This window comes from Amphiura filiformis, chromosome 20, assembly GCF_039555335.1.
Source record: "Amphiura filiformis chromosome 20, Afil_fr2py, whole genome shotgun sequence".
Taxonomy (NCBI): domain Eukaryota; kingdom Metazoa; phylum Echinodermata; class Ophiuroidea; order Amphilepidida; family Amphiuridae; genus Amphiura; species Amphiura filiformis.
In genome coordinates this window covers 30,070,168-30,092,531 of record NC_092647.1, presented here as the reverse complement: position 1 = coordinate 30,092,531, position 22,364 = coordinate 30,070,168, and the positions used below count along the sequence as shown (strand labels likewise).

The 22,364-nt window shown below is 34.6% G+C and overlaps 1 protein-coding gene across 1 annotated transcript in view; it reads left to right on the top strand.

Moving 5' to 3' along the window:
* The window catches only part of LOC140142259 (transient receptor potential cation channel subfamily M member 2-like), a 38,061-nt gene extending 15,908 nt beyond the window's left edge, over nucleotides 1-22,153 (top strand). Inside the window, exons 10-17 of the mRNA XM_072164226.1 lie at nucleotides 113-320; nucleotides 1,751-1,894; nucleotides 2,615-2,863; nucleotides 4,999-5,176; nucleotides 17,900-18,035; nucleotides 18,425-18,657; nucleotides 20,928-21,041; nucleotides 21,999-22,153. Coding sequence (XP_072020327.1) covers nucleotides 113-320; nucleotides 1,751-1,894; nucleotides 2,615-2,863; nucleotides 4,999-5,176; nucleotides 17,900-18,035; nucleotides 18,425-18,657; nucleotides 20,928-21,041; nucleotides 21,999-22,153 — 1,417 coding nt within the window. The remainder of the gene's footprint in view (nucleotides 1-112; nucleotides 321-1,750; nucleotides 1,895-2,614; nucleotides 2,864-4,998; nucleotides 5,177-17,899; nucleotides 18,036-18,424; nucleotides 18,658-20,927; nucleotides 21,042-21,998) is intronic.
* The last annotated feature ends 211 nt before the right edge of the window (nucleotides 22,154-22,364 follow it).

Genomic DNA, 22,364 nt, shown 5'->3' with positions numbered 1-22,364 from the left:
TTACCTCGAGAACCTGATCTATTAATTTAATATTATTGATAGCAGAATTAACGGGAGAATAAATTAGACGGACGTTAACGTCTCCTTCCATTTCAAATTGCATACTTTTCAGTAAATACGAGGACTGGGCATTTCAGATTCTCACCCGATGTCAAGAATACCGTACCGGCGTATTTGATCCAGCTAAACTTCTCACTCGTATCCTACCGAACTGGGGCTACGCTACATGTCTCAATCTGGCTGAATCTGGTGAAAATCTCAAGTTTCTCTCCCATCCTGTCGTGAAGAGCCTTCTAGATAAACAATGGCACTCGGATATCGTTAGTTCTAGTATAATGCCTTCCAGATGGAGACCATGGAACCACTTACTGGAACCAATAATAGTAATTTTGCGGCTTATAATATCATAATATACTGATCTCAAAACCATGCTATGACCCTCGGCTGCGCAACATGGTTTTGAGATCACCTTGGGCCTATATTTTAACCATGTCCCTCATAGCAGTCAATAATTGTATAATATATTTTACATGATTGAATAGAACTGCAAATTAGTATATGGCTCGTTGTGAATTTGTGTGGGAGTGGAGATGGGTGTTCACATTATTTTATTAAACTATACACAACATTTATATTTCTCTTTTTCCTCTAGCTGCTGCTATGTTCGTTATTCCCGTTACTCATCCCTTTCTTGGTCACTTTTCGTGACACTTCTACTTGGTGGGAAAAGATACTAACATACTATAGGGCACCTAGTTCGATCTTCAGACACAACGTAGTAAGGAATACATAGCTACTTCCATAGCTCACACAGGATGTATCAAAAATCATCATCCAAATGCAACATAGACTGCACCTAATTTGTAGATGGATGTTATAAAAGGCCATAAAACTATCAATCCTGTGCATTTCAAGATGATCCAATGTTGCATATTGAAGAACCAGGATTGTCAATAAACACCAAAAATTGATGAGTACCAATAATTTTTGATACAGCCTGTATAGACGATTTTGAGGTAGTATTACATGATGAAGTATTATAAGCGATTTATGTATGTATTCATTTCTTTCGTATCTCTTAGCATGTTAGTATTACAAAAAATGAAAGATTTAAGTGGTACAAGAATCGCATTACGCGTGCTATAATAATAATGAAAAATGTTTAATTTGAGTTAAAATAATTCTTGTCCAGTAGATCATTAACGAAGGAGACAATGGTGAAATTGGTACATGAAAATTCCAAATTTGGTGATATAGATAACTCATTATCTTTTTAAGGGATTTAAGTTTTGAAAAAAGTGAATTCTACTTTTTAGTTGAATGGAGTTGTTATCGGCCCAGAAAATCGTTGCAAAGTTGACATATGGATAAACAAGACTTTTGTATAATAAGGTGGATAACCACTCTGTTTGGATGAATTGCTTTACTTTGTTGATTGTGCCAAATTGTATTTGAGATAATATTACAAACAATTGTTGTGTGGGCGTGCCAATTTAGTTTATCATCGATTAGGATGCAAACAATGTACTTAACCGAAGTAGTTATTATCAATTTTAATTTTTACGTTGAAGTCGATATAATGATTAGGGACGGCTTTTATTGTTCTGAACAATGTAACTCGGTTCATCCGCCAACAACCGCCGGTCAACCGAAGGGTCGAGTTTTGAAGCCGCCCCTTAGGCAAATGGAATAAAGTCGATTGTGCAGAATGATATATCTAAATATGTAGAAATCATTTTACTTATTACAGATATCTCACATTGTGTTCATCATCCTTTTCTCATACAACCTACTATCATTGGGAAAGCAAATCAATGCCCCTGAAAATTGGTCTTGGATGGATACATTGCTGTTCTTTTGGGTGATTTCAATGGTACTCGAAGAGGTACGACAGGTAAGGCAACACGATAAAAGGTAGCCAGTATATAAGATTATTTATTTTGGGTGATTTCAATGGCACTCGAAGAGGTACGACAGGTAAGGCAACACGATAAAAAGTAGCCAATATAAGATTATTTATTTATTCTTTTAACATTTCAGCGATAACAATGGACAGTAATATTGTTATACGCATTAAAAAATGTTTAAAGTTTCCTTCGACTTCGTATGTTATTTTCAGTAATTTTTTATAAACAAACTCTATCCAGAAAGTAACGAAATATGCCACATCATCGTTCAAAAATAAGGTACGCATGTTGCCAAATACGGCATTATTATGTATTAACTTAGACAAGGTGTTTTTATTAAATATTAGACAAATTAATAAGGTACCAGTTTTCAAGCCACATCCCGTTCTCAGATATGGTAAATATTTAGCTAAATACGGCACAATAAATAGCAATCGTATACCATGCAAACTTGACGTAGATATTAGATTTGTTAATATATCTCCACAACCTGGCGTAATTTGCCTCCTACTGTTTAATGTTGTGCCCCGTCCTGGCCCCTACTTCTATACAATTTTTGACCAATAGATATGCTAAAAACCCGATGGTTGATTAACGTGCGTAAGCATGATTTAAATTCTTGGACTCGAATTCCAATATGATCTGTTTTTCTATATCCCAATTCCAATAAAAACTTATTTAACCATTATATCTTTTGTTATTGATAGTTGTTAGAGTGGGAGGCAAATACATTCAGCCTACGAATTTGGGGGTGGTGGTCTAGCAATTGGAACAAGATTGACATTATGGCACAGTTGCTTTTTCTGCTGGGATCAATACTTCGTTATAGCGAGAACGTTACAGAGACAGCCCGAATCATATTAGCAATTGATATATTCATCTTCTATTTTCGATTGCTCGAGTACCTAACATTCATTAAGAGCATCGGTCCCAAGATCTTTATGATAGGCAGAATGGTAAGCATATCCATTTAGTAGAAAGGCCACTTTGAAGCTACATAGGGTCCCGTGCAACATTTTTTTGGACAAAAGTGCCAGCCGGGTTAGAATTAATCGTCAGCGTCTCCTCTATCTGTTTAACCCGGCTGGCAATTCTGAAAAGTGACATGGACTGAGATATTTCGGTTAAAAAATGTGTTTTTGTGACTTTTTCAAATTTTTTCCCAGAAATGTCAAATCTAAAAGTAGCCATAACTGTAAAAGAAATTTGACTGCAACCTTAAATTTTGCTCTGAGTAATAGAGGGCATATGAATATTTTTATCTGTGAAAAATATTCCATGCTTTTTCATGCTTTTCATATTTTTTTTACCAAAAATGCCCATTTTTGCGCTATTTTTTTGGAGTGAAAATGTATTTATTTGACAAGAAATGTATGTCAATGTATTGAGCTGGATCTTTAAATTAAAACAGTTCACAGTGATTTATTGCTGTGGCCCATAGTTTTTGACTATGAGCATGAAATACATATTATTTGGATTTTTCCACTTTTATAGACGTAAATTGCATAGGCATATAGCAGAAAGGCGCACTAACAAGACCTACGATTTAAGATTTAGAGAGGTCACATGAAGACCTGAGCGCAAGAAGACCGTAAGTCCATATTTGGCATTTTGAGATATGATCGTTTAAACTTTTTAAAATAAAATAATTTGGAAACCAAAAAAGCCATAATATTGATACTTCTCAGGTACGTGGGTATAGGCAAGAAGAACCATTTTGTGTATCAACCAAGTAAATATCTGTAATATTGATCAATATTGACCGATTTATCATTTTTGGACTTCCGGTCTTCTTGCGCTCGGATTGAAAGAAAGGCTTATAACTCAAAATTGAATGCAGATGTTGGTAATATTTAACCATATTGGTAATCTATCTGAAGAGGCCAGCAATTTGGCACCTTGTTTTTTTTTAATTTGAAGGTTGTTTTAAAATTTTATCTCAGTTGACCTTTAACCGGAAGTGAACCGCTAACTCATTAACCGAGTTCAAAATGTATGATAAATTATATATTTTCGTAATCGTTGTGATGAGACGAGTAATTTGACATGTCTCTTGGCGACATTGGACAATTTTTCATTTTTGACCCCTCTTATGGTTAATTTTAAGCTGGCTGGCACCTTTGTCTAAAAAAATGTATGAACACCTTTATTGGCCTAATTACTAATTACGATGTGTCTTATTCTAATGTTCTTACATATAATCTTCATAATTAATAAGGTACCAGTTGTTTATCATGATCCCATAGCCAAACAAAGCTTAGGTAACCACAATGTTGATATTTATTTTTTCCACTTTGGCTGTTGGATGTAAAAAAAAACCTTTCTATTGTGCACACGGTGTACCAATCTAATTCGGTGTAGTTACTGATTAACAGAATAAAAGTAAAGAGGATGGAGTATCCATAATTACAGCAGTGGACGACGTTCACCAGTATTTCTAAGAGGCTGCAAGAATAAGAAAAATGTTAATGCTATTTTCTTGCACATGCTGAGGAAGCCTGATTACCTTTTTAAAATAGCCGAGTGGGAGGTTTTCAGTGAAATATTTTTTGTGTGTAAAAACTGAAGCATCATAATGTATATAAAATATTTGAATATTAACTGTACATCATATATGAGGATTCGTGATACCTTATGGTGCTAAAGTGTATGTGGTTTAGAAAGCAAAGAATCTTATTTCAATTTTATATACGCCAAAATATTTTGTGAATTTAGTGGAAATTAACACTGAATTGATGGTGAAAATTTTATGTAATTTTTAAGTAGGTCCCCACTAAAAATTACTGTTTCATAAACCGATTCAAGTAAAATAAGGTATATTTTGTACACAGCGATATAATGGAACGTTGCGTGTAAATAAAGTCCCGCTGATCATCTGTTTAGCCTTCTTTATCAGTCGTTTATTTGTAAAACTAGCTTGTCACACCTACCGCGTGACTCTAATGTTGAGTTAAAGTCAGTAATAATATTGAACTTCCATTATAATTTATTGCTCCTAGCAACACTAAAATTACCATATCTCTGCAATAAGTCTAGTTGTTTTTATTGATTCGCGTATTACTTCTTTCATCTTTATGCTCAAAACCTGCAGTTCATCGATTTAGGATTCTTCGTGTGCATCATCTTCATTGTTCTTATTGGTTATGGTGTCACCATGAATGTCATTCTTTACCCAGATGCGAACCATGATCCAACGAGCATGTTTGAGACTTTACTTTATCGACCGTATTTCCAAATCTACGGAGAATTGTTTCTTGACGAAATCAGAGGTTTGAACTTTGAACTCACAATTATATCAATAATAAAGCCACTCAAAATACCGAAATTCTGAATTATACATTGTTGTACATTATCATATAAGGTCCTAGGTCACACTCCGTTCCCAAATATTAAGGTAAATATTTCGCCGAATACGGTACACTATAGTACAGGGTGTCCCAAAAAAAAGAGGCCCCTCATTGCGCACTCTTTTTCTCCTATTTCAGAAAAGTTGATCAAGTATATGTTGGTATGTAAAGAAGACTTCGACCGTAAGCTTTAATAAACCGAAGCAATTATTTCAATCGGCTCATAAATTTTGAAGATATGCCCTTTTAAAGAAATGTATCCGTTTTTCACTCTGTCCACGGAGGCGGTTTGACTACTTCAAATATTGAAAAGTGCATAAACCATGCATGAATATAAAACATTCCTCGATGATAACTTTATTTTAGGGAATGGGCTTTACCGGTGGGCTTTAGTTATGGATTTTGTTAAGTGTCATTAATTTGGGTGAAATTGATGTGGGATGGGACTTCTTCTGCTATACTTGAAATTACTTATGTTTTTCTCGGTTATTTTATGCCTTTTTGTTTTATTATGTTTCTTACTTTCTTACTTTATTGTTTCTTGCTTTCTTTTTATTGACAACATAAGTCATTTCTCTTTTTGCAATAAAAGATAGCCCTGCTGTGCTGCTCTGCCCTCTACCTGGTTGCCTCCTTGACGAATACAGGATTCAGCCCTAGTCCTCATTGCATCAATTACGTTGCGTACCAACCTTGTGCGCCGGATACTTGTGAATATAACAGTAATACATTTGCAAAGATCTTGGATTTTGCCACAAATCGTCGGCCGCGTCACATACTGACGTATTTGCAAAATACGCATTTCGAGAAAATCGAACTAGAAAATTTAGCGATTTTCATTTGCCTCATAATCTTGATTAAAATAATATTGTCGATTAAAATCAGGTTAACAGTAATGCAAATATACCATATTTTCAATATAGTTCACTTATCACTATCAGAGCATAACTTAATCTGCAAAATATCAATATTAAATAAAATATGTCACTATGTGAAAAGGACAAATGTCAATTTCGCCCTTCAAATGACAAATACGTCGCGCAAATACGTTAGTATGTGAAACAGTTGCGCAAATACGTCAGTATGTGAAAAGGACAAAATAGCAATTTTGCAGTGAAATGACAGAATCGCGCAAATACGTAGCGCAAATACGTCAGTATGTGAAACGGCAAATTCTTCAAATTGCAGATACGATGTACCGGACTTGCGCAGTATAGGTGATCGGCAAATACGTCGTTATGTGATGCGGACAATTCAAGGTTTTGTAAATACGACATAATTAAATTAATTAATATCTAACTAATTAAGCAACTTTGAGGCATGTTTTTTTGGTGAATATATAGATAAGAACGTAGCAAACTAATATACCAATTTTCTCAAAAATGTTAAAAATGTCGAATACGTCAGTATGTGATACGGCCGACGAAATGAAGAAATCAAGTGGTGTGAGGTCTGGTGATCTTGCAGGCCACTCCACAGCATGACCCATCCTAACCACTCTGTTTGCTATCCGTGGACAGAGTGAAGAACGGGTACTTGTCTTTAAAAGGGCATCTTCAAAAGTTGTGAGCCGATTGAAATAATTATTTTGGTTTATTAAAGCTAACAATAAAGGTTTCTTTACATACCAAAATATATATGATCAACTTTTCAGAAATAGGCTAAAAACAGGGCGCAATGAGGGACCTCTTTTTGGGGGGGGGGGGACTTAGAGCAAACAATTTGGATAGTTGATTTGTTTTATTCAGCTATACTTTTTGTTAACTCTCTTTTCATGTATACTTGTTGTATTCTTGTTTGTATGTGTTTCTGGTTTTCTGCGCCATGGATTAGATTTAATTTTCTAGATAAATGGCGCATATATTACAAATGCTTATTTATTATTATTATTATTAGTAGTAGTAGTAGTAGTAGTAGTAGTAGTAGTAGTAGTAGTAGTAGTAGTAGTAGTAGTAGTAGTAGTAGTAGTAGTAGTAGTAGTAGTAGTAGTAGTAGTAGTAGTAGTAGTAGTAGTAGTAGTAGTAGTAGTAGTAGTAGTAGTAGTAGTAGTAGTAGTAGTAGTAGTAGTAGTAGTAGTAGTAATAATGTCCTTAATGTGAATTGTCCGCTAACGCTCAATAGATGTCCTTATACGTCAACATATGTCCTCTGATAGGCAATGCATTGACGTAAGTGGACCTTTTGCATTGCCTATTAGCGGACATATGTTGACGTAAAGGGACATATATTGGCTATAAGCGGACATTTTCATAAAAACGTCAGTGATCAGAGGACATCTATTACGCATAAGGGGCCAAAGGTTATGCGTCCTAAAAACACCATGCATTTCAATCACAGCGCCCTCTGTTGTCACAACGTGACAAATTGCAAAACACAGGTTATATTGAGGGGTGTAGTGTGTGTTACAGGGGTGGCGTATACGTGTGTATTCGTTGCTTTGGTTGATAGGCGTTGGCTTATTCGTGTGTCGGGGTGTGGGTGAAGTAATAAGGTGGGGATTGGTATGAGGTGGGTGTGGATGAGTGTAAATATTCTGATGTGTTGGTGAGGTCAGTGGTAGAGTGCGCTCTTTTGTAAAATTGTTTAATTTTTACGTTTCATAAATCAAAATGAGAGTATTTTGCCACCAATTGGTATGATTTTTTAATGTGTATTGCACAATTCCAATACGTAATACACGTTTAAAAGCAGGCTGGTGAAGAATTGGGGCATTGTTATTTTATTCTTTCCTTTATTTATTTATATATCTATTTATATATTTATATAATTATATTTATTTTATTTTTATATATTTATTTATTTATTTATTTATTTATTTATTTATTTATTTATTTATTTATTTATTTATTTATTTATTTATTAAAAGAATGATACATCCTATAAAGATGGGACATTTATTTATTTACTTATTTATATATTTATTAATATTAAAACAACGATACATGCTATGAAGATGAGATATCTAAATGCAAAATAACAACGCCATAATCTTTAGTGCTCATCACGGGCAATGATAAAAATGCAAGATGAAACATACAATTATAACAAAAGCACATTACACAGCTATTTTTATTTATTTATTTATTTATCTATTTATTTATTTATACTAAAAGAACGATACATTCTATAAACATGAGAAATTTATCTATTTACTTATTTATTCGTTAATATTAAAAGAACGATACATCCTATAAAGATGAGACAACTAAGTGTAAAATAACAACGCCATGATCCTTGGTGCTGGTATATTTAATGCTCATCACATGCAATGATAAAATTCAAGATGTAACATAAAATTATCAAATTAAAAAAAAAACATTACACGGATATTTATCTATTTATTTATTTATTTTTTTTTTAATTTATTTAAATATTTATTTATTTATTTATTTATTTATTTGATATCGTTGATTATTATCATTCCATAACCACTGATCTCCTCAAGAAAGCTATAAACTTCGCCAGGAAATATACTCCTATAGCACCACACGATGAATCTATAATTATGCATTCTCGCAAATCGCTCCTCTTCGCAGATGACAAAGCTTGGATCAAGAGAAGAACCACTGCCGCTAATCCCTTTGACGTCCCAATGGGAAGCTATGATGGGGCGGAGGTCTGCGAAATCGTCGGGTTATATATCCTTAATACAATATCAAATGTGCTCGAGATAGGAAACATATGGCTTTACAGGGATGACGGACTTGCGACAACACATGGCAAATCTCCATCAGAAATTGAAAAAATTAAAAAACGCCTGTGCTCAACCTTTACCAAGGAATTCGGCTTAAAAATCACGGCGGAAGCAAACCAACATGTTGTGAACTTTCTGGATGTAACTTTAGACTTACAACAAAACACATTCCAACCATACAGGAAACCCGGAGACACTCCCGTGTACATAAACATCCAATCGAACCACCCCCCAACCATACTGAAGGAAGTCCCCAAATCCATATCTAAACGGATTTCCTCCCTCTCTGACTCCAAGGAGTCTTTTAATAATGCCATCCCATCCTACCAAAACGCGCTGAAGGAATCTGGCTTTTCACACAAATGCACCTTCCAAGAGAAACCCCAAAACCACCAGCCTAGAAGAAACCAACGTAAACGGAAAATTCTATGGTTCAACCCAGCCTACTCAAAAAATGTCACCACGGATGTAGGCAAAGAATTTTTTAAACTTTTAGACACTCACTTTCCTGCGGATTCCACACTGAGTAAAATCTTTAACAGAAACACAGTCAAACTGAGCTACTCGTCGTGTACCGAAAACATCTCTAGCATAATCAACTCCCACAACAAAAAAATCCGTGATGCCCCAAGCAAAGGCACAGAAATAGAACATTTGTGCAACTGTCCCAAGAAAGCAAAGCCGAACTGCCCGCTTGAAGGCAAATGCCTTACCAGAAACATTATCTACAAGGCAACTGTAAGCGCTGGAAACGAGCCTACCAAACAGTACATCGGCCTCACCTCCACTACATTCAAAGAAAGACTAGGAAACCACACCCACTCCTTCAAAATGAAATCTAAAGCAAATTCGACCGAACTATCTAAGCATATTTGGCATCTCAAAGATAAAGGCATCACAGACTTTAACATAAAATGGTCCATAATTCAGCAGGCAGCGCCTTATAATCCAGCAACAAAAAGGTGCAATTTATGCCTAACCGAAAAATATTTCATCATGATTTCTCAAAATAACTCATCTCTGAATAAACGCTCTGAACTCATCGCAAACTGTAGGCACAGAAACAAATATAAACTCACCAACTTTAGCATCACCTGAGTAACTTTCAGACGGCAACCCAAGAACTGATGCAACTTTTCTTCAAGTAGTTTTATTGTATTGTTTGTAATCAATATTTGTAATCAATATTTGCTCTCTTGTTATTATGTGTGGACTTTTTTACACCAGTCTGGTGATTGCCAGCAAACTGCTGGCATGAAACTGTCAGTAGCTAGAATGTAAATTACAAATCTGCCTTTTTGGACAATACTATATTTATTTATTTATTTATTTATTTATTTATTTATTTATTTTTATTTATTTATTTATATTTCATAGTTTATATAATGATATATTTAACAAGGGTTTTAACGGTGGGTAACTTTGTCTGTATAAAGAAAAATGTACATGTATCAGAAGTAAAATACAAACACACACTTTAAACTTTATAAACTTGGCTACTTAGAAATTAATGTTCTTGAAGAGATTTTAGAGCCAAAAAGGGGAGGAGTTAAACATCAATTACATTTGTAAATAAAACAGGTCTGTAAATATGGTAAAAGGTAATTTTCATAGGACTTCATATATGACTTTTGGGTGCTAATTACAGTAAAAGGAAATAACTTCAGCTCATAGGAGTAACTTTGGTAGCTCTTTGTACGTTCAGGTCTTATAAATTCGACTCTAAATCTATTTAATTACTTTTAAAGAAAGAATTATGCTTCTTTAATTCTTAATTTCAGGGCTAAAAGTGACCTACAAAAAAGTGCCAAAGGGACCTCTTCTTGCCACCAAAGTTTGGCTACCGATAAAAATTAATAATACTTAAAATATAAATAGCCCCTTATTTGAGTCTGCTCCATATTAAAACACTTCGCATGATTCAACCTTTCTCACGAACAGGCTTGATTCTACAGTTTCACTAATCACTATTGTGAAATAAAGCAAATGGAATCTTCCCCACCCTATAATTACACTTTTGGTTAGGATATTATACCTATAACCATGACCTATGGCTTTTTTGCTAATCAACTCATTTTACAAAATCAAGAATGTGTATAAAGTTTGCAATTAAAACAACTATTAAATAAGATTTGTCCTAGGTTAGGCCGAAGTTATGGATTCTTAATCTGAACATACGCCCTTCATTGTAATGCTATAAGTGCCCCTCCAACAGTAGACTGCCTTTACATGATAATGAAAATCATATTTTATTCTAACTTAAACTTTAATTCTTAATTATGCACATTTGTATTCATGTTTTCATAAGCACGATTTTCCTTTTCCAAAAATTTGCTCCAAACTATATAAAAGTGTGAGAAATATTCACGCGGATACGAAGTAAAAAAAAATGTGTACCTTTGTTTCTATCTTGCGTTTTGTGAGTTCTCACCCTTCTGTGCATGTATAGGCCTACAAACACAGACCTTCAATACACTTTGATCACGTCATCGCCCCGGGTCATCGCATCATTTCAGTGCACAGTCCTCACTGCTATTGTGATATTATGTAGGCCTATATACAGTATAATACTGTAACATACCCTTTATACTAGACGACAGTCTCATTAGGCATAATACGTAACAATTTTAAATTGAGGTATATTTCAAGAAGAAAAAAACAAAAATCAGACTTTGTTTTTACTACATTCACAATCGCTTCTACACATATTGCTCTTTTACCCTCCCCCTCTTATTTTTTTTAATTAAACATAAACTCTTCGTGCGCGTACATTAACAGTCATCATTTTAAAGTCCTCGCCAAATGAAAGTTACAAGCTATTTCATAACCTCTATTACAGATTGGACCTATAGAATTTAGCCTTTAAAAATAAATCTCTGCACGCACTTGTTTGCCATTTTTGTTACCCACAATTTGCTTGGCGTATCTTACTATTTTTTTTGTACACAGCTTCAGTAATAATAAAACAGGAATTATTATTGCTCTGTCTCTAAATGTACACTATGAAATAATCATAATTATGCCTATTATGTACCAGTATAGGCTACAGTATAGTAACTGAACATACTGTTCTTCAAAACATGTGTAAGACACTTTAACATGTTTAATAGGGAACATACCCCGGCTGGAGTGAATGAGTAGAGCGCCATCATGTGATGATCCCAAAATGCATATGCATTTAGGAAAAATGTCTGGGATACTAGCGTATTAGATTCTATGCGGATTCTACAAACGCGTTTCTAAAAATACTAATGCGATTAGGCCTATATTACATACCTTATATAAAAGCAGGCCTAAAGTGGCTTTACCGTAACAGTTACAAAATCAAAATGCAAACCAATAAAAAAAATGTACAATGTAGGCCTTAAACATGTTAAAGAAACCCACTATAGTATAGTGACAGTAATGTATCCCAAAATAATTTCAAGGTTTTATATTTTTAAAGTATAGGCGTTTTTATAGTCATAATTCATTTAGTTATCTTAAAGGGGATTTATGTTAGTTAAATAGATTATGGATTTTACTCGAGCTTATGTGAAATATCGCCTCTTTTATGCATCCAGGTAAAAAACAATAACACTTTTAGTGTAAATGGGATTGATTAACATAGGCCTAATTATAGCAAGGTTTACATACGCTGCCCGTCCTCCTAATCCACTTGGCACCAATAGCGTATAGACCTATACAGTAATGATAATTACATAATTACTGCTTTCTATAGTATAGATAGTAATAATGAATTGAATGATTACTGTCAGTATAATAACAATAATAACATACATACTTCTTCTTCAGTAGATTCAGTATAATTATTCTATTATGACTGTCTTCAGGAGATAGTAAGAATACATTAAATAATTACTGTCTCCGGTAGATAGCAATATACAATTGATCGCTGTATTCAATAGATAACGATATCAATATTGTCTTCAGTAGATAGTGGCTCCAAATGACGCTGCTCCACAAAGGGACCTTAATTAGTCTGTCTTCAAAGTGACCACAAATGACTACTGACGCCACAGTTACCTAAAAATTATCTTTAAACCAAAATGACCCTTACCCCAGACCCCAAATCCAAAAATGGATATACTTACTCCCAGAATTAATTAAATAGGGCCTAATTGCCATCTCCAGTAGATTGCCATATAAATAACCTAATAACTGTCTTCAGTAGATAGAAATAATAAATTGCATAATTTCGATGACACCAAATGACCCTGCTCCACAAAGTTACCATACTCCGATAAAAGTTGCATAATTACTGTTTTAAACATTAATGAATAATTTCATAATTGCTGTCAGCAGTAATAACATTAACACATTTGCATAATTTGCAAGCTAATACGTACTAAAATTCACGAATGGTTTACATGCTGAACCTGTCCTCCTACTTTACATGGGACCAATGGCGTAGTGGGGAAGGAGTGGGTGAAGCTGCTCCTGTGGGATATATTGCCCTTCCCCCACGTGCTCGACCCCCGGGGTCCGCCGTGATATTTTAGACATTTAGGACTTGTACTTGTAGCCTATATAGGTACATTTTAGTCACATTTCCCCTTAAACCAACCCCCACGCCCCTCTCCTCCCAACAATCCTGGTAACGCTACTGATCGTAGCTTCTTCCAAGAGCTAATGTGTAATTAAGCATGCAATGATGAAAGAGGGTGATACTTAATAGGGATTCATTTTAGTGCACAAAATTGCAGTATGGTGGTGCAAGATGCACATTTTGCATACATTGACATATATCTTTATTGACCCTATACAAGTGGTCACATTTAATGAAAAAAATAATCATTTTACTTAATGAAGTGTTTTAGCGCCCTCAACGGCGTTTTTTCTTTTTCGTTCACTGACGCTTTAGTTCTTTATATTTGCGTGCAATTTGCTTTCATAATGATTTACTAATAAATCATTAGAGTGTTGATCAATTGTATAGTTTATTTAAAAGAATATTCGACTTTCCCAAAATGGTCTATGTGCATTGACGTAAGCGGGCGTGAACATTGCACATCAGAGGACATGATACGTGAAAAACGCAAAATCGATTAAAAGCTCTTTGAATAGTATTTAACCCATCATCTGATATGTGTATTAGGGCGTGTCTGACCTCCTTCCCTGAAAATTTGAGCCTAATTGTGATGGAAATAAAGAAACTATGGTCTATTGGTGTTTTGCAAAATTTCATCAAAATAAACATTTCATGCATGTTAGGTCTTAATATAAGACAACTTCATTTTTTCGTCAGGTGGTTGCATAGGGTCATTTTATAATCAGTAGTAGAGTTATGATGCTAAAATATCAAAATAACAATTAAACTATGTATTTTTGTCTAATTTGTACCTGAACATCATCTATAAAGATCAATTAACAGGCCATCACTTTTGGTCCCTAACAGTGTCCACTAATGGCCAATACTTAATAAAAAATAACAAATTTTGCTTATACGATTATCGAAGATCAAATTTAATGTGTTTATAAGAATGGCAATTGTTTATTGTGTATAATTACCTTTTATTTGATTAAAATCGGTTAATAAATAAAGAAAATAGCACAAATTTAAATTTAAGGACCATTGTAGTAGTAGTAGTAGTAGGTAGTAGTAGTAGTAGTAGTAGTAGTAGTAGTAGTAGTAGTAGTAGTAGTAGTAGTAGTAGTAGTAGTAGTAGTAGTAGTAGTAGTAGTAGTAGTAGTAGTAGTAGTAGTAGTAGTAGTAGTAGTAGTAGTAGTAGTAGTAGTAGTAGTAGCATAGGCAGCGGTAAGTTAGTACGTTATCAATGGTTATATCATTATATGTTATTCATACTTAAGCAGCCAAATAAACACATCCCAAAAAGTAACCCCTCCCAACTTATTACGAGGCAATAACTCAAAACCTACATATCCAAGTTTAAAACTGATATACCAAAAAGAAGCACAATTTTGTTTTGCAAATTTTGATGCCTCATTTGTTTTAATAACTAACAATGTGTTGCCATTGCATGGTGACCCTTTGACTGAAACAGATGCATATATATTTAAAAGTTGCACCTAAACCCTGTTCATCACTGGTAACTGTGGGTCATCCTTGACCAATCATGTAGAGTATACGAGTATAATGGTACACTGACTTGACTTGAGTATCTTTTACAGTGTAACTTTTGATTCTGCATCTTTTTTCATTCAAGGTGTCACCATGGTATGGCTACAAATTTTGAGCTATCCAGACAAATGAGGCATCAAGATTTGAGTAACTAAAATAAGTTTCCTTTTGCTACTTCAGTTTTGAAATCTTATGCATTGATTTTGACCTATTGCCTCATAATAAAGGGGGTAGTTACAGCCGCGGATCCAGAGAGAGAAAAATACGGGGGGGCGCAAAATACAGCAGATTGGTAGAGGGCGATTAACCATATGGCCGCGAAGCGGTCATGGCGTCGCCGCGTATGCGCGACGCAGGGGGGTGTCTGAGGGGGGATGTGGCCCTCTCAGAAGTGAGAAACATTTGCAAAATGAAGACCTAATTGAAGCCATTTGGTGGACCATTTTGACACTATTATTGTGTAAAATTTGAGTTTGAAAGAGCGGAAAATTTGTGAAATGACCACGACGGCCCATTCCCCATTCGTCATAAAGTTAACATAAAGTTCCGAGTATCTAAAGCATAAAGAAAAGGGCAACTTCTTTATACATACGCAGGGGGTGTCTGAGGGGGATGTTCCCCCCTCATAAGTTGGAAAATTTTGCAAAATGAAGGTCCAATTGAAGCCATTTGGTGGACCATTTTGATACTATTATTGTGTAAAATTTGAGTTTGAAAGAGCGGAAAATGTGTGAAATGACCATGACGGCCCATTCCCCATTCGTCATAAAGTTAACATAAAGTTCCGAGTATCTAAAGCATAAAGAAAAGAGCTGAAAAGGGCAACTTCTTTATACATACGCAGGGGGTTGTCTGAGGGGGGGTGTTCCCCCCTCATAAGTTGGAAAATTTTGCAAAATGAAGGTCCAATTGAAGCCATTTGGTGGACGATTTTGACACTATTATTGTGTAAAATTTGAGTTTGAAAGAGCGGAAAATTTGTGAAATAACCATGACGGCCCATTCCCCATTCGTTATAAAGTTAACATAAAGTTCCGGGTATCTAAAGCATAAAGAAAAGGGCAACTTCTATACGCAGGGGGTGTCTGAGGGGGGATGTTCCCCCCTCATAAGTTGGAAAAATTTGCAAAATGAAGGTCCAATTGAAGCCATTTGGTGGACGATTTTGACACTATTATTGTGTAAAATTTTAGTTAGACAAAGTTCGGAAATGAAGGCCCAATCGAAGCTATTATAGGCCTAATCATAAAGTTATTAGTCTACTTAAAACAATATAAAGTGCACGGGTGTCCAAAACAAAAGCAGGCCCGTAGCCAGGGGGTGCACCCCCCCCCCCAAAAAAAACGCCAAAGGCCCCAAAAGTCCCGTTTTTTGACTCAAAAGCCCGATTTCCGAGCGTAGCGAGCGAAAAAATTGAGGTTATTTTATGCCTTTTTGACCCAAAAAGTCCCATTTGCGAGCGTAGCGTGCGAAAAAATTGGGTTTTTTTTGAAGAAAAAAAGGTCCACTTTTTCAAAATCAGCACCCCCCCAATTAAATCCTGGCTACGGGCCTGGTAGAGGGTGTCTGAGGGGGGAAATGTTGCAAAATGAAGGTCTACTTGAAGCCATTTGGTGCATCATTTTTACACCATTTATATCATTGCTTTCAACAAAAAAGGGCCCGAACTGAATTTGCACAATTTTAAATGTTACACTGGTCCAGAGCTTTATCAGCGGGCTCGCAGTATTATGATTTTCACATGCTTTTGGGCCGAGGACCTGCCTTCAAACAATGCCTAAAATAATCACAGAACCTACACCTATTAGCCCTTCTATCGACCCGACTGTGCAGTTTTTTAGGCACGGGCCTACTTAATTACGCGCAATTTAATCTTTCTCTTCCCTTTTTCTCGCTTTTCTCTTCTCTTTTTCTCCTTGTCTCTTTCTCTCCTTTACCCTTTTCCCGTTTTTACGGGGGGCGTGCGCCCCAATTTCCTACTTTTGATATTTTTACGGGGGGCGCACGCCCCCTCCGCCCCCTCTGGATCCGCACCTGAGTTACCTTTTGAAATGTGTTTATATAGCAATCGTATAAAATCAGGACACAATAAGTGTATTCAAAGACGTGTATGGGCGTAAAATTTAAATGTAATACAGTAGGCCAAGTTTCTGAGATTTGGATCGACATGCATGCATGTAAACATGGAACCGTCAACATTTTCGGTAGTTTGGGCCTTTTAAGCCTTGACGCTTGTTTTGCCTTATGCTAATTATGGTGTACTTACATGAAGGAAAGCATGTAAAACGTTTCTTAAAAAATACATTTGCTCCAAAAATGGGCAATGAGAACCATATCAAATAGTCACTATCGAAGCCATTCTGGACACAGTTAACTGTTTAATAAATTCGATATCCTTAATGTTTATATTTATATAGAACTTGGTGTATAAATATATGTTAATGAATTACCATGATAATTTGATAATTTCTATCATAGCGATCACATAAGAAATAGTAATACGTATCATCAGACAAGAAATAATAGAAATTATTCACCTTAACTGTAACCTTAAGTAATAAATATAAATTACAGTTAGTCTTGTTTTATATCTAATTCGTGGAGCCCCGTTTTCGTTCTTGTGTGATAAACTTCATATACTTTTTTGTTGTTGTTTTAATTTAGTTCTGTAAAGGGATAGTTAGCCTTAAAAAGCTTTCGACCATCTCCTCCAAATTGCCTTTGTTCTATTTTATATTTCGATTGTAATTTCAATGTATTTTGGTTTTTTATTATGAGATTATGAATATATTAATATTAATATTTATATACCGTCTAAAATGTTGCGTTGTGTTGATTGTGGCTTATTTTTCCTATTCGTATTATTCAGATGGCTGCGATGACGATGCCATTACACTCGATGGTGAGCCTTGTTCTATGCACCCTAGGATTGGTACGGTATTACTTGCAGTTTACTTGGCTTTCACCAACGTTCTTCTCCTAAATCTGCTCATTGCCATGTTTAGGTAAGTGTATGTTGAAGTAGGTGTTTCTTTGCGGATAGAAACGGGGTCGTGTTTGCTCCCGGGGAACACTTCAATATGAAATCGATAAAGGTGTTGAGCTGGAACCCTCACAGTAACGATGAGAGAAAAGTATACAAAATATGGGGTCAGTGGGTGAGAGACGGACCATTTGAACCTAAATTTAGAGGCTATTTGGTGAGAATGTGACCCTTTTTAAATGGGGTATTTGAATAAGAGCCAAAGAAAGTTTCAAAAATTTAACTTCTAGTTCAAAATGGCTTTGTAATTTCAAAAGATCAACAAAATTGGCGTTAAACGAATTGAAAAATAAGAGTCTTTAGGTGACACACCTTTAAAAACAATTATCTTCTTTAAATATTTTGTTTTAGCAATACTTTTGACCAGGTCCAAGAACAGAATGTTTTACACTGGAGATTTCAACGTTACGGTCTGTCCAAGGAATATTTGCACAAACCGATATTTGCACCACCACTGATTATTCTATCACTCCTTGGACATCTTTTAATGTTTCTTCTACACGCACTTGGTGTTGTTGTAGACCGCTGTAATGGAGAAGACGAGAGCTCTTTGTCCGAGTATTTTGACTATTTTCACGTTATGCGTAAGTTTTTAATATGTATGTATATGTTTTTAATTTGTTTTGCGGTTCTTCAGTTAAGGCCAATAATAATTATAGAAACGAATGTTTTGGGCGTTTTTCCCCTCCCGCGAAAAATCATGGCGCGATAACCACACCCCTTAAATTAAACCTTGGGAGCTCCATTATAAAACCCATGCCATTCCTCTTGTATCATAATTGTATGTCAGCTTTATTTGTTTGCTTCCCTTCGACCCGCCTTAAACGCATTGCGCAGGACATTTACGATATGTAATGATATGCGAAACTGAATAATGGTTTGATTTCGATTTTGTTACGATTCGTGCTAAGGTAGTATGAACGGCTAATCAAGCTTGTAGCAAAATAGACACAATAGCAAATTGGAATTGTGTATTAATTTAAAACTTAGAACATACTAAAGATAAGTCTTCACTCCTCCTATTTTTAGAGTTTCATAAACATTTTACCATTTCTTATGTATTTCTTAATTTTTTGAAAATTTTACCTCAATTTTTCCACATTATAATTTTTTGCCTACATGGAGTGTGCTATGGTTTCCAAACTTTCAGGTTGTATGTTGTATAAGCTTAATATCTAAATTCTCTTTTTTATTATCTTTTTTGGATAAAGTGTTTAATTTTTAGGAAATTAATTTTTAAATTTTTGATTTTAGGGAAATTTAGAAACACATATAACTTAAAATAGAAACACTTAATTAAAAAGCTGGCGAGAGAATTGTCTAAATTTAATTACCTTTCATATGACACCTTGTTTGTTGAAATTGGACCTATAGTTAGCACCAAAGATATTCTAGAATTTAGGTAATGTTCCCAGCAAACACAAAAACGTGTTAAAAACGTTTTAAATAAGTTATATTTTGGTTTTTGGTTTAGGTAAAAACGTTTTAATAACATTAAAATGTCGGGTTATATAAAGGTCATGATAACGTTTTAAAACGTTTTGTATGAAAACACACTACAACAATATTTTTAAATGTTTTCAAAAATGTTATTGTAAACTATTTTTGCAAACATTTTTGCCAAATATTGTGTCAATACTTAAATTACATTATGTGAAAATATTTGAACCCAGCAAACACAGAAATGTTCTTAAAATGTTTTTTTTTTTCAAAACATTTTAATAACATTTAAATGTCGGTTTATATAAAGGTCATGAAAACGTTTTTAAAACGTTATTGAAAATATTTTAGGCAAACATTTTTCGCAAAATCTTTTTTTTAACCCCAAAATAACATTTTGTTTAGAATGTTTTGTATCAAGTTTTCAAGAATGTTTTTGGAATGTTATTAAAACTTTTTTATACTCTTTATATAACCCGACATTTAAACGTTTACTGTAAAACATTTTTGTTTGCTGAGCAGTAGATTATCAAAAACTGTGTTTTAAGGTTATGAAAACGTTTTATACCCTTTATATAACCCGACATTTAAACGTTTTCTGACAACCTTTTATAACCTTTTGCGAATGATGTCGAAAACGTTTTGTGTTTGCTGGGTTTCTAGAAAAAGTCAAGAAAATTGAAAAAAGTACTAACATTACCATTTTATATCTCCTTTGTTAACGCCAATATCTTGGAAAAAATTGCTCTCTTTTATTAAGTAGCATTTGTGCAATAAAATAAATTAAAAACCAGATTTATACAGTGTGTATAAAGGAGAGAAAATCACATTTATACAAATAACTTGTTTTCAAAAATTAAGCTGATTTGACGAGCTTGGCAACATGCCAAAAATAAAAATTGGCAGGTAAGTTTTTCTCACCCAGCTCCACATTCTGTATCATGTTCAAGCAAATTTGAGCATGACACCGAAGCCGTTCATACTACGTCATTGCCATCACCATGACCAATGATGATGATGATGATGATGATGATGATGATGATCGTCATCGTTGTCGTCGATGACGTATTCAGAGTCATTATCATTATTATCATCATCATAGTGATGTTTGCTACGTGCTATTACTGCCAGTAATACTAATACTAATAGTATTTATTATTAATAATATGTGATGCGATCAAGCAAAATCAGTCGGAACTCGAAAATATTACATTTGCAGTTTCTTATAGGATAATAACAAGCATTTACAAAGCTGCATTTTGCAGAAAATTCCATCCAAAACAACAGGAAGCAATAGGATATATTACCCTTGTTTGGCTATATCTCAAAATCAATATATTCGAGTTCCGACTGATTTTGCTTAATCGCATCACATATTATTATTTAGTATTTTATTTCTATAATTGAAACACAGGTGATAATTACGACGATAAAAACGAAGTACACCGGAAAGATGTTGATCAGCTCGTGCTACGGGAAGAAAGAAAAGCAGCACAATTCAAGCAACATCTTAAGAAAACTAACTCAAGTGAGAAATGATACCTTTCGCCATATGGATACAATAGATTTATTAAACTACTAACTGCTGATTAACTGCTGAGTTTACAAAAACTAGCTAACTATATCCCGCTGTTATTAAAGAGGCATTTCTATCTATAGCCTCATCCCCACTTTACCAAAAAAATGAGGGCTTTTTTGTACCATCTTTGGCTACATAATGTGTTTGTGCAAAACAACTCTTACAGATCCATTAGCTTAGTAAGAATATCATCAAATTTATATTTATGTTATGTTAAGTGATGTGGAACTAAATGTGACCATCTCCCTTCCAGTTTTCCGATAAAATAATTTATTTCATAAAAAGTGAAAATGGCAACTCTTGTGATGTTCTAAGTTCATACCCATATTAGCTTCAAGCTGGGTTTTTTCCGATGTCCTTGATTGCCGTGTTTATTTTTGCGCGATTGATGGAGAAAGGTGATGTTTTTAGGCAATAGAAACAAATCAGTCCGATCCTTATTATTTATGAAATCAATTAATTAACCCAATATAAATTTAGCATTGATTATCATTAATTAGTTCATTGATAACAAGCATCGAATCAGCATTGTCGGTCGATACAAATTTGGTTCTAGTGCCTTAATTTATCCAATCGAATTTCAAACGAGCCTTCGGAGTATCGACCCTTCGGTATAACGAACCTAAATGAAAATTCTGAGTAATGACCCTTCGGAGTAATGAACCTCGGAATAAGGACCCATGATAACGGTCCTTCGGAAAAACGATCTGTTCCCGTGAGCAATTACCGTATAATTAAAAAGGAGTGTCTGGAATTGTTATAAGCATTGTTACATCATGTGTAATATGTTGAGTACTTCTTCTGAATCCTTGAGAAGAGAGGAACATTTTGGGAAAACTTGAAGCTTGACACCTGTGTTAATTGACACTTATGCGATTAGGGCTACTTTTTAGTTGTTATTTTTAGTTTTGGGACCATCTGAGAACCTAAAAGAAGTTGGCTTAGTCATAGGGGTACAAAAGGGCGGTGCTAGTTCCAAGTCTAATATCCTGTGCTTAGCGTCACATATTGCAACTGGTGGAGTGGAGTTTGACCTTGCAAGATTACAATCTAGATATTAGACACATTAAGGTTGGTCTGAACCCTGGAATTATGAAAACTTTCGGGCCTCATAACTGCTAAATTATTAGTCTAAAGAATATAAAAGTATACATTTTTAGAATGGAAATGACTTGATGAATTCATCTGTGAGGTCCAATTTGGGCCAAAATGCTCATTTTGGAAAAATCCCAAAAACGTGTTTTTGGCCCAAATTTTTCGTGTAACGTAACA